General features: G+C 39.8%; 1 protein-coding gene across 1 annotated transcript in view; it reads left to right on the plus strand.

Annotated features, from left to right (window-relative positions):
• Positions 1-1782: 1782 nt before the first annotated feature.
• CPE (carboxypeptidase E) overlaps positions 1783-23450 on the plus strand; it is a 111513-nt gene continuing 89845 nt past the window's right edge. The window contains exon 1 of the mRNA XM_045798694.2: positions 1783-2269. Coding sequence (XP_045654650.1) covers positions 1963-2269 — 307 coding nt within the window. The 5' untranslated portion in view covers positions 1783-1962. The remainder of the gene's footprint in view (positions 2270-23450) is intronic.

Below are 23450 nucleotides of genomic sequence, written 5' to 3' on the forward strand. Positions count from 1 at the left end.
GAAAATCTTAACTTCCCACTTCTGAAGTTACTGGTTTTAGCTACTCTGTCTTCTTTTTCTGGGTTTCTAAGGTTGCTCTTTTGGGCATGATTTTAGAAATGTAATTATAACTCTGGTTTTATTCTTCTGGACTATGTAATCAAACACAGACGGGTCATAGTGGAACATATAACATTCTTAGCTCTGCTACATTGACAAGGAACGTGGCTGGCTTCAAATCTAACTGAGTGGCGTGTCTTCCTAGTGGCAGCTTCCTGCCCCCCCCAAAAATCCAGAAAAGATGCTGTAGGAAATGTAGGCAGAGGGGTGTGGAACCAGTTTTTCCAGAAACATTTTTCTTTTGATCCAATAAACTCATTTAAATGTCATTTTTCTGGGAGAAAATGTTTATTCAGTGTGATGCCTTGTTAGACAGGTGGAGAAAGAGCAAGTTAAGGAAAAAAAAAAGTCTCGGGGCGTCTGCCTTCAGCTCAGGGCATGATCTCGGAGTTCTGGGATCAAGCCCCGCATCAGGCTCCTCCGCTGGGAGCCTGCTTCTTTCTCTCCCACTCCCACTCCCCCGCTTGTGTTCCCTCTCTAGTTGGCTGTCTCTCCCTCTGTTAAATAAATAAATAAAATCTTAAAAGAAAAAAAAAGAAAAAAAGTCTAACACGGAAAATTACCCTCATGGTGTCCAATCTTTTTGCTTGATTGGAGTACTCGATGGATTATTTATTTATTTAGATTTGCACTGTTCTTAAATCCAAATGGCAACCTCTTCAGAATAACATGTTTCAGAATTGCTCCAGGAATAGAAATTTTGTCTAAAGGCTGGGCATTTAAAGCTCTAAGTGATTATATATTTTTACAATAACTTTAGGAGGGTTATGAAGGCATTATCCCTCATGATTGGAGTTTTCTTTCTATCACAGGATTTAATCTTTTTATTTTTGAATTTGTTCTTGAAAAAAATCAGCCCCAATCAAGCATTCAGATGACTGCAGTCCTGGCCAACATTCTGGTTACCATCTATTAAGAAACTCTAAGCCAGAACTACCCAGATAAACTGCTCCTGAAAGATTTAATCATAATTCAAACTAAATCCATTGTCCAGTGCATACCCAGTGTTGTACTTTGTTTTTCCAAGGGTTGCTACAGAAGGGGGTTGGCACAGGCACTGCCAAATGACAGCCTTATCGTTTTTTTCCCCCTGAAAGAATCCAGGAATGTGTGTTTAATACAATTAAAGACACTATCTGCAAAATGATAGAATGCATTTTTATTCTCTTAAACCTCTAAATCAAAGTGCACAATATTCTGTTTTCCATCCGGACCTTGCAATAAATGCAAACCCAACTTTTGGGTTTGTGTTTGGACTATCAATACCGTCATTAAAGATACGTCATAGGGAAAGGGTAAGTGGCTGCCAATCCTTCCTCCCCCCCCCCTTTTTTTCTGGAATATTCTCTAATTATTGGTGCATCCAAGATGGAAACCCTGGTCGGCTTAGAACAGATGTTACTTTAAAAGGCTCCCCCAGCAATCCAAGAGTATTTTTCCACACGCAATGTCTTGGGTCTGTCAATGACAATAACGTTCCCAAACGCTGCCCGTAGCTGTCACTTCACCTGGGTCGTCCCCGGCGCCATTTGGCTGTGGACGTGGTTCCGAGCCAAGCACGCAAGCCGCCCTCCCCATCCCCGCCGACTCCCGCCGGCGCGCGCCGGCCCCCTCCTCGCAGTGGTTTCTCCTGCAGCTCCCCTGGGCTCGGCGGCCAGTAGTGCGGCCCGCCCAGCCGCCGCTTCGCCCCTCTCCTCTGGGTGGCCCCCGCGCGCGCCGGCGCTCAGTCGGCCCGGGAAGGTGAGGCGTGCGGAGGCTGCTGCGGAACTTGGCGCCCGCCGCAGCGCCGGCCGGCAGAGTCCCGGAGTCCAGACAAAAGAGGCCGCGGGCGCAGGGAGGCACGGGCGGCGGCGGCGCGGGGCGATGGCCGCGCGAGGAGGCCGGGCGCTGCTGGCGCTGTGCGGGGCGCTGGCCGCCTGCGGGTGGCTGCTGGGCGCCGGAGCCCAGGAGCCCGGGGCGCCCGCGGCGGGCATGAGGCGGCGCCGGCGGCTGCAGCAGGAGGACGGCATCTCCTTCGAGTACCACCGTTACCCCGAGCTGCGCGAGGCGCTGGTGTCCGTGTGGCTGCAGTGCACCGCCATCAGCAGGATCTACACGGTGGGGCGCAGCTTCGAGGGCCGGGAGCTCCTGGTCATCGAGCTGTCCGACAACCCCGGTGTCCACGAGCCTGGTAAGGGCGCTGCACCCTGCCATCTCTGGGGGCGTCTCGGAGGGCCGCGGAGGCTTGGACCGCTGGCGGTGGGGGCAGGAGGGAAAGAGGTGGGCCCAGGGGTGCTTTTTGGGAAAGGGCGCCTGGGGTGGAAGGTGACAAGTGGAGGGAGGAATGGAGATGGACATGAACCTGACCTAGAGCGTTGCGGGTTGCCGGGTTCCCCATCTCTGCGGTCCTTCCTGCCCCCCCCCCCCAGTCTTGAGCCCACCCGCAGCCCTTAGTTCACCCCATAGTGAGCTTGGGCCCGGGGGGGGGGCGGGAGGGGTGGAGGTAGGAGCGCGAAGTACGCAAATCCGCACGCAAGCAAAATCCGGCGGTCACTCTCACTTCGCTTTATCAAAGACCGGAGGGAATGATTGAGAGTCCTCAGAGAGGAGGTCGACCTTCCTTGCAGCCAAGAGTAGAAAGATAAGGTGCAGAAGTCAGGGACTTAGAGGAAACGACAAAGAGTCCTTTCTCATTTGTTTCCTCATTTCCAGAGGACGAGCTTATTGGGTCCTGCAGGCTCTGCATACCCATCCCTACTTGTACGTGCGTATTAGGTATGCGCGCCTCTGTGGGCGCTCCAGGAGGGTGAAAGATACGGGCAACACTGGGTGGTGGTGGGTGCAGACGCATAGGTCTTCCTTCCAGGGTGGAAAAGTAGCCTCTGACTGGTATTTCCATTCTGAAACTGCATACGGCCTAAGGAAAAAAGGAATATCCCAATTTCTCTGCTTTAGCCAGTTGAGATGAGTAGTTCGTGACCAGGTTTTTATTTCAACTGATGTCGCCATATAGCCGTCGTACGCATCTTCCTTCTGAGTATGTCAAGGCACGTTTTATTTACGTTAAATGTGATTCATTTGGTATTAATAAATGGATTTAAAAATGTGCTTGGGGCTTTTTTCACTATGCTTCTGCTCTTTGGAAATGATGTAACTCTTCAAATGATATAAGGCCTGGTTTTAGTAAACGTACTGTTAAAATAATCTGGGCTAATAACATTAGCATAGGATGCTTGAGATATATATATATATATATATATATATATATTTTAATGACAGAGAAGGCTAAAAATTCTCAATGCAGGGCCAGAATAGTTTTGTAATGATATTTAGGAATCAAACTGAAGAATATTAAAATAAGTGAGTAATAGAGACACTTTGATCTTCAAAGGCAGAGCATATGGTTGATCAATAATAAATCTTCAAACAGGAAACTTTTCTTACCTTCAACTAATATGAGGGGAAAGGTTTGTATAAGCTTGCTGTCAAAACCCTAAAATGAGATCCTAGAAAACATTTTATGTAGTGAGGTCTAGCAGGTCTCAGCATGTAGACTTAGAAAGTTTGAAGATTAGTTTCATACCGTTCTCTGAACATAAAGACGAATTAGAAATGTGACAAGTCCATTTCAGTTATTTCAAATAACCAAAGCCATGGCATCATAGGCACAGATAAAGCTCACCTAAATGTTCGTGATTCTCCTACTGTCTGCTTACCTAGAACCTTCTGTTATTCTACTATTAGAGATGGCGCCTCAGAACGTGTTACACTGTCTCTTCAAGATTATAGGGAAGCGAATGTTAACTTTTATGTTGTTTTGTTTCAAGTTAAATACAACTCTAAAGAGGTGTTACTGTTAGGCTGCAGTGTGCTTTTGAAGATGAAAATAATAGTTCTTTTACTTCGATACCTGGAATGTACAGTCTTTCAAGATTTGCAGATTTCTCTTTTAGATTGCAAACTCTGTGAGGGGGAACTGTGCCTCCAGCACCCAGCCTGAATCAGGCACACCGCAGGCACTCAATACACATTACGGAGAAAACGAAATCAGTCATTAGCTGAATAAAACAGTGTTTTAAAATAAAATGTTTTATTCCTCATAAAGACACCCTCCCCCAGATTTAATTCATCTTACAGAAGTGAACTCGAATGTTTTGCATTATGTGCTTTATAGTTTCTTGTTAAATGAAGGGAACTTTAAGTTCATGGTTACTTAATAACAAAATACAAATGTCTATCCATTGTTTTTTTAATTTTTTTATCATTATTTTTAAGTAGGCTCCATACCCACTATGGGGCTTGAACTCATGACCCCCAAGATCAGGGGTTGCATGCTCCACTGACTGAGCCAGCCAGGTGCCCCTATCCATTGGATTTTTAAAAATTATTTATTTATTTATTTATTTATTTATTTATTTATTTATTTATTTTTAAAGATTTTACTTATTTGCTTGAAAGAGAACCAGAGAAAGCATGAGCAGAGGGGCAGAGGGAGAGGGAGAAGCAGACTCCCTGCTGAGCAGGGAGCCCTATATGGGGCTTGATTCCAGGTCCCTGGGCTCATGACCTGAGCCTAAGGCAGACACTTAACCTACCGAGCCAGCCAGGCACCCCTGTCCATTGTATTTTTAAAGGTAGAAATAAACTGTTATGAACCAACACTAAAAAGTCACAAGGGTGATTTTTCTCTCCACCACTTTATAAGAGGAGATTAAGTAAGTTAGAAATTTCAGTGAACTAGTGTTAACAAACAAAATTCAACTGACTAAATTTTAAAGATCTTCTTGGCTCTATTCACTGATTCATGAATGGTTCAGCATCCAATCTAGCAGGTAGAAAGGAGCTCCGAGGAGCTGTAAAAAAATGAAAGACTTTAATAGGCAGAAGGGAGTGGGAACAAGGAAGTTAATACTAGGCAAAAAAGCAGGTTGGTTATCGTGAGGTTACTTTCCTTTAGGCAATGCAAGGGTCTATCAGGCAGAATCCCTAACGAGTGCTGATCAGGTGATTCCTAATTGACTGGTTTAAGATTCCATTTCTGGGACAGATAAAACTGCAGGTAAGTTAAGTCTCAGTTTGGTGATGTGGGGCTTAGCACCAGTGACTCCACCGTGGGCCTGCTGTCTTATTTCTAACACTAGCGAACAGAGAGTTCTGATTAGTATGTAAGTTTGATAGTACTGTATGAATTAACTTTTTAGGACGTTGGAGAGTATTCACCATTCTTAAATGATTTTCAAATTCCTTCTACAGTAAAATATTTTAAGAAATGAAAAAGGAATATCCACCCTTATTCTGAGGTAGAAATAGATGAGTTAATGTTTTTTTGAGCACCCCACACTAGGTGGGCCAAGTTCGATGGGCTGTGCAGTGATACACAAGCTAGTCCTTGCCCTCTGGGGAATTGAGAAGTAGGAGTTGGAAGGACAGTATGAAGGCTGTAAGAACAGTGTGGGAGGACTGGAGAAAGGACACTGGGGACATTAGGTCACTGAAGATTGGATGACAAGAAGGCAGGAAACGGGCAGTGGAATTTACCGGTGCCAGTAGAGCTTGTACAGATGTGTGTTTTAACAGAGGCCCCTGCTCTAAGGGCAGTGTCTTAACTATTTTTCACTTGTAAGTATCTGTTTTTTGTTTGTTTGAAATAAAATTTCTGATTAAGCTACTAGGAAATAATATTTGGCTTAACAAAAGCATTTACTTGATTAAAACTTGGATCAACTAACCCGTATTCATTTTACCTTCCAGTAAGAGAGAGGTGTCAAGTTTGTTAGTTTTCCTAATCAAAAGTTCTTTTTTGGGGGGCGCCTGGTTGGCTCAGTGGATTAAGCATCTGCCTTCGGCTTAGGTCGCGGTTCCAGGGTCCTGGGATCGAGCCCCGCATGGGGCCCCCTGCTCAGGGAGGAGCCTGCTTCTCCCTCTCCCTCTGCTCTCCCCACCCTCTATGATGTGCTCTCTCACTCTTGCACTGTCTCTCAAATAAACAAATAAACAAAATCTTCATAAAAAACTCTTTTTTCTGAACTTTAAAAAGAAAGAGCTAATGCCTAAGGATTTAGTTATTATAATAGAAGAGCTCTCCCAAAACAAAACATCTCTACACAAAGCTTTCCCTGTGGTAGAACCGGCAAGTGAGAGGTTTACTTGGTTAAATTAGCAGGTTAGGGATGGAAGGTGTTCATTCACACCGCCAGCTCTCTTCCTGAGCAGGAAGAAGTGATCATAGTACTTTCGTGGTACTAGGCTGTGGCCTGAGCTGAAACTTTTCTACTGAAAATGATTCATTCCGTCAGATAGTCTACATTTGAATTTACCCAAAGGGAAAGAAGATTCCATTTTGAATTGATCGGCAAGGAATATCCGTGCCTCTTCTGTCCTGGCACCGTAGGAATCAATTTGATTCTTGACTCGCTGAAAGCTGGGTCTGTTATTATTTTGTATGACTTGGTGACCTGCAAAGCTGGATTGGAGGAGGGTTGTGGGTAGCGGCCAACCTCAGAAGAACAGCAAGTGGTCTTGGAACCGGTCTCATCTCCTCACACTCCGTGAGTCTGGACCCCAGATGCAGGAGTAGGATGAGGGCTGGGCTAATATTGAGTCTGTGTCAAACTGGGCTTTCGGCTGATTCTAGATGCTCAGATGTGTTCTCTTACTCATGACACCTGCCAGGCCTCATCCTGTTCCTTATTTTTCTTCCTGGTTTGCTTATATCTTATACTTTTAAAATATTTCTGCGCCTAGGGCCTCAAGTTCTCAAACGCAAACACACGCTCTCCTAGGAATGCATATCCATCATTGCAATACTCATAAAAGAAACCTATATTAATTTATGTCTAAACAATGGAATCTGTTTTCCCAGACCACTCCTCCCAGAATTAAATGGGAGTTAAGATTAGTTTATTTAAAACATGTAGTTTAAGATTGTTCTTGGGAAACAAATCTGATTTATAGCTAAAATGCTATCTTAGAAACATTCTTTAGAGCATAGATTTTTCTCTTTCAAAGGCTGGAATGATTATTTTGGACCTATTCCTTTCAAAATCTGTTAAAGTTTAAAGTGTATGAATACCAGTATGTATTTGCCAAATATTGTGATGGAACATTTAATGTTGGCAAAATTTCTATACAAATAAAAAAAGTGGGGATTTTGATTGTTTTGTATGACCTTTTTCATACCAGATTAGTATGTTATATATTAGTGGGAAATGCTTATAACTGAGTAGCACCTTACAGTTGGTGAACATAGATGTTAGATCCTGGAGAAGGATCTAGATGTGTACCACATATGGTCAAGAGTTATTTTTAGACCTGAGTGACTCATTGCAGCTCTTGCCAGAAATTGTGTATTTGATTGACTTGTGATTGGCGTATGGAAGACAGAAAATTGGACTGGCCTCTAACATTATATCCTGTGCTCAGGCAAAGTACCAGCTTTCTATGGAAACCGATTTAAGGGATGGCAAAGGAATCATCTGTCAGCATCTCCTTTATTGGCATAGCATGGGGGTGAAATCCCTACCTTTGCAGTCACTTCTTTTGGGAAAGATATTTTTGACAAATACAAAAATAACCCCTATAAGGGGTGACATATAACGCAGACTTTCCCAAAGTATATTCAAGGAACATTAGTTCAGCTTGGCTTGAGAAATATTAGGTAAGCAAAAATAAATAGGTTTGTTTATTGCACACCTTATCAGAGCCTTAAATAAGCAAACCTATATTTTAAATCTACAAGTTAGATATATACTATACAGTATTTTCCAATCTTTTTTCCCCATGGAACCCCCCCCCCCCCCTTTTCAAGGAACTTATTTTGGAACTAGTATTTCCTTAGTTTGAGAAACAGAGTATTAGCATATTGTCATTCATTAACATATTATGCAGGATTAATTGGGCAATTCTATAGCAGAGATTCATACAAGGAGTTCCTCAGGGGTGGAGAGCATGTGGTTTCCATCCCCTCCATAAACAGCTAGCATAGTGATTTGTGTAAAATCTTAAGATATGCTTATTGAATTGAGAACATGGTCCTGAGGCAATCAGGCACAGGACAGATCATTTTGGTAGGAAAGATGAAAGTAACAAGTGCATTCCAGTTCCTTCATTGGTAAGTTGCTTTATGCTTTTAACTCGTTTACCTGCTTTTCTTAGCTATAAAATAGAAATACTTAAAACCTCATACCTCACAGGGTTGCGATGAGGCCAAAGCAGTATAGTGTACAGAAAATAATTTCATGAAGTTGCTCGCATCTAGTTATTAAGAAGATGGGCTAATTTGTTAAAAAATTTTCTGCACCCTCAGTCGACCTGGAAAATGTTCTCCGTTGGCTTTGCCTACTTGGAGCGGGTCTCCTTGGCTGTGTGCTCCCATGAGAGCTGTGGATGCTTACCTGTGCTGATGGACAGCCCCGAAGGACTTTTTCTCTTTTACCACTGTTTCTTGTTCACAAATGTTTGCCTTTTCTCGATTTTTAGAATGTGAGGTGTTTCTGCTTCTCTTCAGTTTTACATCTTAATTTGCTTCCTTCAGTGGCAACAGTGAACGTGTTCATCGGTGTTTGAGAACGTCTTTACGGTTGTTTCTTCACGGAGCTAAATAAATCCAGGGCAATTCCAAGATTTACTTTGGCATACTAACTTATTTTCCCAAAAAATGTATAAGGAAACCGCTCAGGTCCTGACTCCTTCATTCTTCTACAGCGACGGTGTGAGTGAAAGCTCTTTAAAAGCTCCTTCCTCACCCCTCCCTAATTTTCTTAACTCCCTTTTCTTGGTTTTCCATAGTTCTTTGAAGAACTAGCACATAAAGGTTTCTACTATATGCATCGATGTCAGGGGGCTTTGGTTCAAACCCTGTCCCTTCCTATTTTTAATTAATTGCTCTTGGGTGAATTTAACTGCTCTGTAAGTCCTCAATTCGTCACCTATGAAATGACAATAATGTGATGATTAAATGAAGTAGTAGTTCAACATGTGTCGACAATTATTGTTACCTCTCTCATGGTCTTTCCCAATGTCCTGGTCTAAGTGCTCCCCAGTAGACTGTGAGCTTTTTGTGGTCACGGATGGTATTTATCCCAAGTGTTTAGTACTCTGTGTAGGACATTATGGCCACTCAGGGAATGTTTGTGGAATAAATGAAATTTCTCAAACAGGCCAAAAATGTGCATCACAAAACAAAGCTGTATTGAAGGCCAATGTTAATTTTATGCCTGTGAGCATACCGGAAGTATGATAATAAGAAAGGATAGAACTGGTGCTTTTCTTATGTATATACTTCTGTTTTATTGTGATGCATGCAGTTGTTTTGCATAACGGAAAGAAATCCTCCCACATGTCCCTGATGGCCTGCTGTGTTTGTTGTCTGCTATAACTGGACTCTTCCTCTTGAGACATTTTAGAAAATTAGGTGGCTTCTTAAGCATTTAATAAAAGTTCTAAAGATAACCAGTAAAAAATGTACTTAGTAAAATTTTTGACCTTTAAAACATCTGTATGAGTCCTTTAGAGTTGTGTCCTAAGAACTGTGTGCTCTTTTGAACCTAGAAGGCATACAGCCCACGTTTTAATTTTCCCTTCCCTCATGAAATGGCATTCAAATCATGCCCCTGAAAATGCCATAGGGAAGGTAGTTTATCTGAAAGCCAGCTGATGGGTCAAAAGAGCTCAAATTTGAAATACGTTTAAATTTACTCTTTCCTTCCCCTCTTGTTAATTACTGGAATTGCTGTCAGTCCATTCCTCTGAATGTTCCTCTTTCTTTCAAAATTCAGGATATGGTGCTTTGTAGGCAATCCAGCAGCCAGCTCTTTCTAATAAAATGTGGCTTCAGAGAAGATCCTGTTGTGTCACCCGTGCCTTTTATTATTTTCAAATGGTTACCTACATCTTTAAATGTCTTCAAATAGTCATCCCTGAAGGATAGGTGGCTCACGTAGACTGTTACAGAGCTGACTCTTAAATGAGAAATGAATGAGTTATAATGATAAACTCTGCAAAAATTCTCCACTGCCAGTAAGTATTTTGTGTTTTTTAATAGAAATCTGTTCACTATAAAGTCACTGCTGAGCATCAGTTCTATTATAATAATAACAATAATAATACCTCTCATTTTTAAGACATTTGCATTCAAACGAAGACTGATTATTTAAAAAATGGAAGCAGAGCACTCATTTTAAAAAATGAGACTAAATACAACCTTTAACTTAAATCCGGGTTCCTAAAAGAATCCCTTGCTGTGTTTATGTGCGTTCAGGGAATTGGGGAAAACAACAATGATCTCATGTATGTGCATTTGCAGGCAAGCACTCAGCTGTTCACCGCCCAGAGTGGTGCTGTCTGATTGGACTACCCAGTTTCTCTCACTACATTAAATTATTCAAAACCAGAAAGTCTTCACTTTACTACACAGCTGCTCTTCACTGCCGCTGTCCATTTTTTCCCCTCAAGAGATATTTTGTTTCTAGAGCTCAGCTCAACAGCTTGCACATGTCATCAGCTTGACCATGAGTTCAGGGTAGGAAAAGCTCAGTATAAATGTTGGACTGTCACCTCCCTGATCAAAATTCTGAAACCCTTTTTTCTTTCTCTAGCCAAGGGGTCATTTTAAAAGTGGCCTTTTCTCATAACCATTATAAAGAATTGCTGTGTTACATTCCAAGATGAAGGCAACTTTCCAAGATGAAAAGAGAATGTAGGCTTTTGTCAGTGTAGCTAATATATTTAATTTAATTTAGATAATATTTACAGAGTATCCACTATGTATATGCTATTTTATTTTCTCTGCCCGTCACTCTTTTTAGGCAGTGCCTTCGCATATCTTGAAATGAGTTATTTAGTTTCTTGACTTGGATTTACTTAAAAAAAAAGATTTATTTATTTGAGAGAGAGAGAGCGCGAGCACAAGTGGGGCAAGGGGCAGAGGGAGAAAGGGAGAGAGAAGCAGATTCCCTGCTGAGCACAGAGCCTGACTGACTGGGGGGGTGGGGTGGGGGGGGCTTGATCCCACGACCCTGAAATCATGACCTGAGCCGAAACCAAGAGTCGGACACTTAACCAAATGAGCCATCCAGGAGGGCCCGGTTTCACTCTTTCACACATGTTGAACTTAATTTACATGCTGTGTAACCAGTGGGCATGTTACTTTATTCTGTGTAAAATGTGTGATGCATAGAGATGCAAGGGTCCAAGAGTTCCCTATTCTGTTCTTGATGTAGCACGCGTGAAAACAGTCTCCGTAGGGGACACGACTGGAAATGTTAGACATTTGCAAAATAAAATGTCTTCTGTCCTTTTTTTGGTGTATTTAGTGTGGGATGTTTTAAAGTACGAACAGTCTTATTGAAATAGTTTCGTTTGTCTCAGACTGTGACATTGTTCAGCATAGATCCTTTTTTTTTTTTTTTTAAGTTTACTAGAAGAAACCAGTCTCATTCATTGTGGGAACTCAGTAAATGTTAAGCCAGATTCTTCCCATAATCAGCTTTATAGGAATTAAGTTAATGGACTTTTGGGAAACTGCACTAGCTCTACAGTCAGTAGGACCTTTCGGTGCTCACCCAAAGAGAAGCCTGCTTATTGTATTTTCTCAAGAGTCGAATTTAGTCTTTGGAGAATTCTAAAGCAATACAAAATATAGATAAATAATTCTCATGTGAATATTATATGGATGTGTAGTGAATGATACTATATAGATAAATAGACTAAAATACTATATAGACATATAGGTTTTGTCTAGATGATGGCAAGATAATCATGAATGCAGCAATCACTTTAAATTATTTTAACTTTCAAATTGACTTATTTCTATTTATAGATTTCAGTTACATCTGTAAAATAGCCTTCATTTTCCTTGTTTTTGCTCCTACCCATAGCTACTATCAGGAAATAAAGAGTCTTCTCTTTTATCTAAATGGCTTATTAAAAAAAAGTCTTGGGTGCCTCACTGGCTCAGTTGGTAGAGCTTGCAATGGTTGAGTTTGAGCCCCAGGTTTGGGGGTAGAGATTACTTAAAAATAAAATCTTGAAAAGACTTCTCTTAAAAGCTTTCTTCTTTCAGGAAGTTTTCTTGAGTTATTGTTGCTTTCTCTAAATCTGATCAGATATTCCACCAGGGTTTTAAATAGTTGGTCAAATTTGCCTTTACTTTTATGAGGATTCTAACTAGATCCCCTCTGAGATAGGTTTGGAGAACCTCACCGGTTAATGTGGTCCCACATTTTCTCCCCTTCCATTCTTCGGTGCATATTAAAATAGAGTAGTCATCTGAATAACACTTGAGAGGCTTTTGTCTGTTAACTTTGGGTTATAAACACGCAGGGATGTGTACAGGCTCATTTATGGCCACACATTTATTCCCTAGCTCCCCATGGCTTTGTAAACAACCTCCAGTTTGGTCCAAATGAGCCAATTTCCCATACCTGCTACAGGTGAGGAATTGGAGAATATTTATCTTTTTGGGAACTTCAAGATGCAGAAAAGTCTGCCTATTGTTGGAAAAAAAGAGCATTTAAAAGAAAAATTAAAAAAGTAAATTTGTTTTTTTTAAGAACTTGCCACAAGTGATCTTAATTAGTGCCCTGTAAAAATGCACGTTAATTGCTGTTATTTATGCATGAGGAAAGACTTAGCAAATATATTAAGAATAGTTACACTATAAAAAGGACAGGAGGAGTTTATTTTTTGAGATCAAGAGTCACATGCTCTATGGATTGAGCCAGCCAGACACCCCTCAGGGGGGTTATTTTTAAGCAGTGTAATGGGGCTGCAGAAGGAACAGTCTGAGTCTTTAGTAAGCACATTTGGGTTAAGTCTATCCTGCCTTTGTTTATCAAACAGGGACAGACTATGATCACCTATACAGAAAAGCCAAATTTTCCTGGCTGTGATGTCCTTAGCATTCTTTATTTCATTAATGACAAAAATCAGAGTTGTAAAATGAAGCCTCAAAAATATAGTTGTATATTCAGTCACAAGTTAATAATGTGAATCATTGCTTGTGCTAAGTTTTCCTTCTCTTGAGGACAAGCCTTCTTGCTAATTTCTTAATTTATTTGACAAATATACTAAAACTGTTAGAACGTTGTGATGACATCTAACCATTTATAAATTAAATTTTATAAAGTTATCTGGCATGTAAACACTATGAAAATGTCACTAAAATATCAATGAACAAATCCAACATCTAATGAAAATCATAGTTTCATTAAATTTAGGACTCATCGTATCATGTCAGTGCTTAATTTTCAAAGTGGCCAAATTATAAAGTGATGTGTCCTCCCCTTTTTAAAAGAGAGGTTTCCTAACTTGTCTGTCTTCTTCTGGACCCAGGATAGTGACTGCACCTTTCAGTGGGGACTGTTTGGTGTGTGTTGGGTCCGTAGTAGGTTCTCAATGCAGTGTTGAAAATGATGGATGAATGAATACTTCAGAATGAATAACACACATATTAGATACAGTTTTATACTCTTTGCCACACCATTGACTGTGGCCATGGAAGTACATCCTGCTTTCCACCACAGGGCAAATGTTATAGCAACGTACAATTCTGCCTTCTCTATGACCTTGAGGACATCTCTGCCAGGTTTACTGCTGTATCCACAGTGCCTGGGATTTGCATCTGATCACAGGCTGGATCTGAAGTTAATGCTGCACTCTAGTCTGGTCTTGTTTCTTGTTCTGGTCCTTTCTATATAGAGCCTTGACTTTGTGTTTCCTCCTGATTTGCTTCTTAGTAATATGCTGGTCCATGTTGTGTTGAGCCACATCATTCTGGCTGCTTTCTTGTATCAGAACCAAAGTGCTGCCTGCAAAGGGCTCATAGTCATTGGGAGGATGACCATGGAAGTTTTGACCAAAAGATCAAACAAAGCCACAAGTGGTATTTAGCATGCGATCGAATATTATTTCAGTATTTGTAAGAGCTCTTTGGTCCTGTCAAACAGGGTGATAATAAAAAGAAGGAAACTATCTCTGAAACAGGATGGAAATTACTTAATTATTTTAAGAGTCAAGGAGATACAAAGTCAAATTAGTGGTATAATCATCTGGGAGGGAATTACCAACTCCAATTTGTCTTGAAAATTAGATGAAGATGGGTTATAAAGCTAGGGATGTGGGTAAGTCATCGTTGCTCTCTTCTTTAAGTTCTGCAGTTCACAAAATAGAAATTATTACAGTGGTTCAACGTGGCAGTCAGGTGGTGAGAAAAATTGCCCCAAATATCTGCAGCTTTGAATGTCACATTTGACCAGAACTTCAGTCATCTGAGCTGGTATCCCCCAACATTACTTACATTTCTTTGGGAAGGTAACCTCAAAACTGTGTGGCTTGACATAGCTGTTACCCTTTGGAATAAGAATCTCACACCCTAAGAAAATGTATAAATAATTTATATATTATTGGGGTTTTAAGTGCTTTGGAAACTTAAAATATTTAATAAAATCTGGTAGATTCTGATGTCTAGATTAACCTTGTAATTCCAATAGGAAAATGTGTCAATTATGATTTTGAAGCTGAAATTTAACAAGTTTGTAAGCTGTATTAGAACACTGAGGGAACTTAAGAATCACCATGTATGGGGCAAGGGGTGGGAGAAATGGATGAACTGTTTTGTTGTGTTTTGTTTAGTTTAAATAAAATTAAAAGAAAGAATGACCATGTACATTTAATGTATTAGATTTACCACATTATTTAAGAAGTTAGGAATGTTTGTCAGTCAGTAGAACAGGGACTTAAAAAGGAAATTGAATATAGTATGTTTATTTTTACAGTTTGCATTTTTTAGGACAATTTAATGAGGTGACCAAATTTCCCTTTAAGGTAAGATTATAGAATCTGCTGGATTTGTAAATACAATCAATATGATTTGTAAACTGAACTTAAATGCTTATGGAATAAGTAGAATTTTGAATTTATAATTTGTACTTCTACTAAGTTGAATGTTGAATTTTAAAAACTAAATTCTAAATCTTTTCTATTCACATAAGTCACTCTCTAGGGCATCAGGAAGCTTGCATTAGCCTCAGTTTCTGCATGTCGTGGCTCAGAGCTCAGTCCCCTGAAAGAATTTTTGCTTCCAAATTCAGGAGCTGCAGGAGGCCTGGAGGTGTTGAGCATGTGCACAGTGTCTGATAAGATGCTTCCTTCTCTGTGTTACGGATTCTAGAAGCGCTCCCTAAATTAACTTTCTCCAAATTAGAACCACCTGTGGGCTGAGTGTTGCTTGGAAGAGTCTCCCCAATACACTTACCTGGTATTGGGTTGATTCCAGCGTTCCACTGTCCGCTCTCGTGTCTGGGATTAAAAAAGTTTCGTGTTTTCATATGTGTGAGTGATACACAATTTTACTGTACCTATCGAATCCATTTGAACAACTGATTTTCTCTCCACGGGTCACTGTGGACTGAACTGGAGAACCTTCATTAAAAGAGTATAATAATTTTACTCCTGTGCCTAAATTGGTGGTCTGTATGTTGAGGACAGCTCTAAGCTTGGCACGAACAGTAAACAACGTGAACTATGTGTCAATTATTTTTATTATTTCTGAGACCTTTTCCCCCATTACTTTTAGACTTCTGGGTATGCTTTTTTATTGTCGATTCAGATTGCTGGATAGAAGGGAGTTGGGGGTACTTGATACCGTTCTAATAAACATTTCTCCTTCTCTGACTCCTACTTCAGTTTGCACAAACAGTATCTTAAAAAGTTACATGTAACTTTCAGAAACATTAAGTATTTTTTCCTGAGTAGTTTTAAAACTCTTATCATTGGTGCTGTTGTTATTTTAACATAAAGCTAAGCCACTGATTGCTATCATTCAATGACCTGTGTGTACAGGGAGGGAGAATGAATGAGAGTGTGTTTCCTAAATGAATGTACAGAAAGGTGAGACTGGCTGGTTATTTCCCCCAGAATTCATAGACTAGAGCTAATGTATTTATGGATTCTGTAAAGACAGTAGCATAAGCAAAGCATTTATACCTCTGCCAACATTTCCAAGAGCCCAAGGCAGCTCTCCGTTGTAGACCATACCACATTTTCCATGATCTCAGTTCCCAGACCAAGGTAATAAGAACTTTATTATCAAAAAGGCCCTACTAACAACTTGCAGGTATAAATCACCCTAATTGGACAACTAAAGGCATTGATTCACTAGGCAAATTAGAAATACCCGATAGAAGTGCTTTTAAGCCACTTCTCATTTGGAAGTCAAACTCTGGGTAGTAGAGGACAGTAAATGATGTGCATCTTTTATTACTGTATTTTATTGTATTTGTATCTCTAATGGACCTAGTTAACGATAATAACCAGGTACTTGCTCTATGACTGACATTCTACAAATTGAAGAGATTCTTACAAGAGGGAGCAAGAAACAACAGTATTTTACCAAGTACTTAATGTGAAGGTATGGACTCAAATGCTACAAAGAGTTGAGAGAGCAATCATGAAGGGCTTTCAGACGGAGGGGGATTTGAGCAGGTCTTAAAGTGAATCACATCTGGAAAGTAGAAGATATATGCCAGTATAAGATTATTCCTGGGTCTTTTTCTTCAGTGCCCCTGTTAGGGGTGATATATAAACCTTCAATAACCGTTGTGACAGATAATTACATGCCATTAACATGTGAAATTTTCACCTTGTTGGAGAGAATATAATGTTCAGGGTGTTGTCCTGTGGAATTTCCTTCTTCAGGAGGTTAAAACTATTTGGGATGGAGCTGATGCTAACCTTCTGTATTATAACATAATGTATATGTATATATGTATATGTATATGTATGTATATGTATATGGGATGTATATGTATATAATATATACACATATGTATATGTATATAATATAACACATAATATGTAACATAGTATGTATACATTTATATATACATTATATATAATATTTATACATAAATTAGGCATGTAAAATGATATGGTTATATTAGATATTATATAATTATAGTAAGCATATAATATATATTATATTGTAATAAGCAACAATTGATTACCTATATTTTTTCACCTCTAGGTAGCTATTACTGGACACTGTCTAAAAGTTAATGGAGTAAAAAGATGTCAACTAATTTTGATTTTTTTAAGAAAGATTTTATTTATTCATTTGACAGATGGAGAGACAGTGAGACAGGGAACACAAGCTGGGGGAGTGGGAGAGGGAGAAGCCGGCTTCCCACTGAGCAGGGAGCCCAATGTGGGGCTCGATTCCAGGACCCTAGGATCACGACCCGAGTCGAAGGCAGACGCTTAACGACTGAGCCACCCAGGCACCCCGTGTAATTTTGACTTTGTCAGGCTGATTTCCTGCAGTTAGATCTAGCTCAATTATATTTGACTATACATTTCAAAAACTATCCTTAACAACAAAATAAAAGCAACACCAAAAAAATGATGTAGTTTGATATTGAAAGAGATTCAACCCATAGCTTTTCTCCATGCACTGGCAGACGTTCCAGAAATTTCATCCAGATGCATTTGTGTAACATTTGAATAATGATCATGTAATTTGTTGGATGCTTTTGGGAGAGAAATTCACTATGCAGAAATATTTACTATTTAACTAATTTCTCAAATTATAGGTTTTTGATTAGAGTAAAATTATTTTAAATTGCTCCTAATGTTAGACCCAGTCTTTATTAGTGTTACATAGAACTGTGAAGTGGAATCATATAATTTTTTTTTTTCCATTCTGGAAGGAACACTCTCATTTTGTAGATGATTACACTTTGCTCCAGAGAGAGATTAAACCACCTCCCCAAGCTTTTGTAGCCTAGGAGGCCTAGAACCCATTTCCTGATAGACAGTTGGGCTTTCTTTTTAGAGTATTTCCCATAACAATGTATACGGAAAGGGGAATCAATGTAACTATTTCTTATGTGGCCATTGAGGGACACGAGCTACCTGCATGGACTAAGTCTGGGAGGGAGTTTGCAGGAATGTAGCTTATCAGTGCTTTCAGTTCCTTAGAACAGAGTTTCCTGCCCTGTGTGCTATAAATGGGTATGGGTGTGCTGCAGGTGGATGGCCAGGGCTTGGGGTGGCCAGAGGGTGTGTTAAGTGGCAAAATCGGGAAAGGATTGAAATAAATCACTTTAACATACTCTAAGTATATGTAGACAATGTTTTTTGGGGGGCAGTAGAATCCACTCTCTAGGAAGAAATAGGCTTTTGTTGGAAGACTGCTTTAATGAACTCTTTGAAGGGCTGGGCCTTCAGTGCTGAGGAATGGGCTAATTGAATAAAAAGGAGAGGCACGTTTTCAGAGACTGTGTGGACAGTGGGAAAGGGAGAGAAAGACTTAATGGCTGGTGGCTTAAGAGAAACTTTGGGAATGACAGAAGTGTTGGATGGGGAAGTCAGCCGAATCTACTATGCTCTGTGATGCTTGGTGGAGGAGATTACTTTGGGAGATGAGACGAGATACAAGATGAGCACTGGCCAAACCAGAAGTTGTCCAAGAATGGACAGTTGCATATACAGTAAAATACACTTACGAGAAATTGTTAACAAAGGTCAGATATGCACTAAAATACATAAGGGCGGGGCACCTGGGTGGCTTAGTTGTTAAGCGTCTGCCTTCGGCTCAGGGCGTGATCCCAAGGTCCTGGGATTGAGCCCCGCATCAGGCTGCCTGCTCTGCTGCAAGCCTGCTTCTTCCTCTCCCACTTCCCCTGCTTGTGTTCCCTCTCTCGCTGGCTGTCTCTCTCTCTGTCAAATAAATAAATAAACAAAATCTTTAAAAAAATATACATAAAGGCAATTTTTTTGGGAATGTAATACAGACACCTCCCGTCTCACTGCCCATTTACAGTAAAGTCTTAAGATCCCTGAGTTGTATATTCCAAATTGGAATCCTAGTCCTGGGAGACTGTAAACATTGGGAGAGGGCCTTTGTGAGGGTATTGTGGTTCCTAAGCCACCTCAAGCTTTGTGCTCCGTGTGCAGAATGAATCATGTGTTGTTGGACGTTAGGGGTACGGAATATAAATAACTGATATTGGGTGAGGTTTCCTTTCAAAAATAGTACTGTGTCAGCCTGTTCATGTGTCTACATTAAATTTTAATGTGAAAAAAGTTACTTGTGCTAAAAAGGAGTACATATTTTTTGAGAATTTTTTCAAATAAACAGTCAGCACAGAGTTTCTTTCTTTTTTTTTTTTTAAAGATTTTATTTATTTATTTGACAGAGAGAGAGACAGCCAGCGAGAGAGGGAACACAAGCAGGGGGAGTGGGAGAGGAAGAAGCAGGCTCCCAGCAGAGGAGCCCGATGTGGGGCTCGATCCCAGAACGCCGGGATCACGCCCTGAGCTGAAGGCAGACGCTTAACCGCTGTGCCACCCAGGCGCCCCCAGCACAGAGTTTCTTAAAGAACTTTATTTCTATATTTGTGAGTGTTTTATAAAACATTACAGTGGTGGAAGAATTATTGATATTTTATTGCATATCTAATAAATAAGCTATATTAAAAGAATAAATATTTATAGGAACTATGGGAACTATACCTGGAAAAAAGTACCCCCTTAAATTATTGTACAGAAAATAACGGTATGCATTATTGTAAGAAGTTAAGCATATTTATGTAATACATATGGGTGAAACTTTTTTTGTTTTGTCTTTTGCTGTTTGTGAGATCCTACCAAGATGATTAGATGATAGATTCTGTTGGTAATTTACAGGCAGCATTTGGACAAGCAGCAACAATACCAGAATCTTTAGGACCATGTTTGAGTGACATCATGTGTTCTCATGAACAGGAATAGGGCTAATAATACAATGAAAAGACTTAAGATAATTTTGTAGTTAATTCAGGGTGAAATACTTTCCTTCTGATTATCATATTGTTTCAGGTGAAAGTATTTGGTCTGAATTATTCAGATCTGCTGTAATTCCCCATTTGATCTGTGCATGGTCATTGGGTATCGATAAGAGTGGGAGTCCAGAGCCCGGTGGGTGCAAGGCCAAGAAGAAGGGACGGGAGACAGTTCTCTGTGTGTCAAGGGTCAGTCAATAATACTGGTCCTGATTTGCTTGGACAGTTTTGTTAGCAGCTATTTCTTTGCCAAACGAATAAAAAAGTGACTTTTTAGGGTCATTTTCCAAGTTCTCCTGTAAAAATGGATTAGAATGAAGAGTGTGCACTAAATTTCATCTTGTTTCTTACTTTCTGTTAAGGATATACTTTGCTTAGAAGCTGGATAGACAACCGGGATGAAACTTGAAATCATAAATGCTGTGTATTCTATGTAGCTCAAAGGGTTTACATGTTATTTCACATGGAGAGTTGTGCAGACTCTTGGGAAATGTTTTTGTCAGAGAATGCTAACCGAGCACAAGGCCTGCTGATGACAGAAGTACTTCAGTGGTCGAATGACTAAAAAAATTTATAGTGAAAGGCTTGTGACAACCCAGTCTTGCACGTATGGCCCAGGGACCGGGCTAATTCTAATATAAAGAAGAGTCCCTCCTTGGCTTAAGTAAATAAACATTAGATTGACTTTTTATCCAGTCAGTTATTCTAACGTTGCAACTTTTTTCCTCCTCAAAAGAAGAAGAGCATTTTTTTCCTCATGAAAAGGAATTACCCCCCTACCAATGTTCTATTCCCCTCTCTTCAAAGGAAAAAAAAAAAGTGTGTGTGTGTGTTTATGTGTTTCTGTATGTTGAAATTTTAAATTGAGCATAGTTTTCATGAAAAAATACGTTTTAGTTAATCAAATGTGTTCTTTGTACTGAGGTTTTGGTTCCTGGGAGATATATTTATATCCCATTTCTGCATTAGTTTCTGGAGTCATCTGTAACTGGGCCGAGGAATCGCTCAGGTGAACGGCTGGAGTCAGACTCATCATGGTTTACGGGCTGGGGTCTCGCTGCGGTAGCTTAGAAGCTTTGAGGTTGGCTGAGCTACAGCCTGGCTTTGAGGTTGCTCTGAGAAAGTGAGGCATCAAATGTTCGATATGTCAGATAAGAAGGTAGTAAAGAGGATTAAAAAGATGATGTCAGACTGAAACATAACATTTAAAGTAAAAGAAGAAAGGGGAGCAAAGTTGAAAACAAAAAGCCCTGAACAGTGTAAATAAGGTAGAGTGAAATAGAAAACATAAGCAAAAATATTGAAATGTTGTGAAAATAATAGGAATTTATTTTATATTTTTGCTCATACTTATATAATGCTTAGTAAGTGCCAAACACTGTTTAGAGGCTTAACTCATTTAATCCTGAACCCCTATGGGATTGGTACTATTATTATCCCCATTCTACAAATTTGGAAACAGATGCAGAGAGGTAACATTTAACATCACAGGCTTGTGAGTGGCAAAATCAAGATTAGAATATACATGGATATATAGCTACATTGTTAAATAAATATACAAAATCAGTACATTAAGACCTGTTTGCTTTATCCCCTTCCCTTCTTCTGAGACCATTTCCTCTCTTCTTGCCTCTCTCTCTTTCCTTTTTAAGAAATTCTCCTTCTTCTTTTTTTTAATATTTTTTATTATCTTATGTTAGTCACCATACAGTACATCCCTGGTTTTTGATGTAAAGTTCAATGATTCATTAGTTGCGTATAACACCCAGTGCACCATGCAATACGTGCCCTCCCCACCACTCATCACTAGCCTATCCCATTCCCCCACCCCCCTCCCCTCTGAAGCCCTCAGTTTGTTTCTCAGAGACAGACGGAGTGAAGAGAAGGGCCTTATGCACCCCAGTGTTCGTAGCAGCATTGTCCACAATAGCTACATCGTGGAAGGAGCTGAGATGCCCTTCAACAGATGACTGGATTAAGAAGCTGTGGTCCATATATACAATGGAATATTACTCAGCTATCAGAAAGAACGATTTCTCAACATTTGCTGCAACATGGACGGCACTGGAAGAGATAATGCTAAGTGAAATAAGTCAAGCAGAGAAAGATAATTATCATATGGTTTCTCTTATCTATGGAACATAAGAACTAGGAAGATATGTAGGGGAAGAAGGGGATAAAGAAAGGGGGGGTAATCAGAAGGGGAAATGAAGCATGAGAGACTATGGACTCAGAAATTCTCCTTCTTATTATATGATTTGAGTGGAAGCTGCTGCCATATTACTATTATTATTTAAGATTTTATTTATTTGAGAGAGAGAGAGAGAGAGAAAGAGCACAAACAGGGGGAGCGGCAGAGGGAGAGAGAGCAGCAGACTCTTCACTGAGCAGGGAGCCCGATGTGGGGCTCGATCCCAGGACCCCAGGATCATAACCTGAGCCAAAAGCAGACACTTAACCTACTGAGCTACCCAGGCACCCCTGTGCCATGTTCTTAAACATGCTCTCTCTTTGCTTCCAAAGTCTCCTTGCTACCCCACCATCATATCTTGATTTTACAATATATTTCCAAACATTAGTTTCTCTGCATTTTCATCAGGTAAAACAAGATCATCTTCCTTGGGGCAAATTATCATTTCAACTTAAAAATGGAGCTATATTAAAAATAAGATTTAACTGTAATTTTAATCATTCATTTAAGAATATCATTCTGTTTTTTTCTTGATTAATCTGGATTAATCTCTTTAGTCAGACAAAAAATAACAGACTCATAAGAGTATGTACCAGTGTAAGTTTTCTAAGACATTAACACTTCTCATTTTATTTAGGACTGTCAGCATACAAGTGTATGCACACACACATATACACACACCTTTAAATGGAGTATGTTTAGGAAATCAAGAGAGTTAGAAACTGAGTATAGATAAATATTTTAAAATAGAAGGGCAAATGACTTTTCATAGGTAGACCTGGTGTGAGGTGACTCGAAAGACCTAGCCAGTTACTCTAGCTAAGCTGATCATTGTAGCTCGAATCATACTGGAGTTTTAAGATGCGTAGCTCATTTCATTGGAAAATTCAGTATTTTTTTCTGAAGTAGGTGTTGCCATGGTGACAGAATGGCTTAGCCACTGAAGACTAATTTCATTGGTTGAGTGTCTGCAGACTTGTTTGTTGAGTAACATTAATATGTTGCCTCCTGCTGTTTTTTATTGAGGAGACCATCTGGCATTAAGCCGTATTTAAAGGTACAGCTTTGAGAGACAAAGAATACTGGGTGACATACACTGAGGTGTTAAAAATAGGTTTTGCAGGAATTGGCTCTTTCAACTAATCGGTGACTAAGAAGTTCCACTCAAATCACTGCCTATTATAGCCAATTTTATTAATTCATAATTCTAGGCTTTGACACTAAGAATTAAAGACTTTACTTTTGAGCTTGCTTATATTACACAAATTTAATTGCCTAAATATACACCTTTAACATGATCATATTAATCTCGATGTGCCTAAAAATGAACCCACTTGATAAACTGTTCTCTCACATTGTAT

Source organism: Ursus americanus, chromosome 13, assembly GCF_024610735.1.
Source record: "Ursus americanus isolate L20-20 chromosome 13, mUrsAme1.1.p, whole genome shotgun sequence".
NCBI classification, from domain to species: Eukaryota; Metazoa; Chordata; class Mammalia; order Carnivora; family Ursidae; genus Ursus; species Ursus americanus.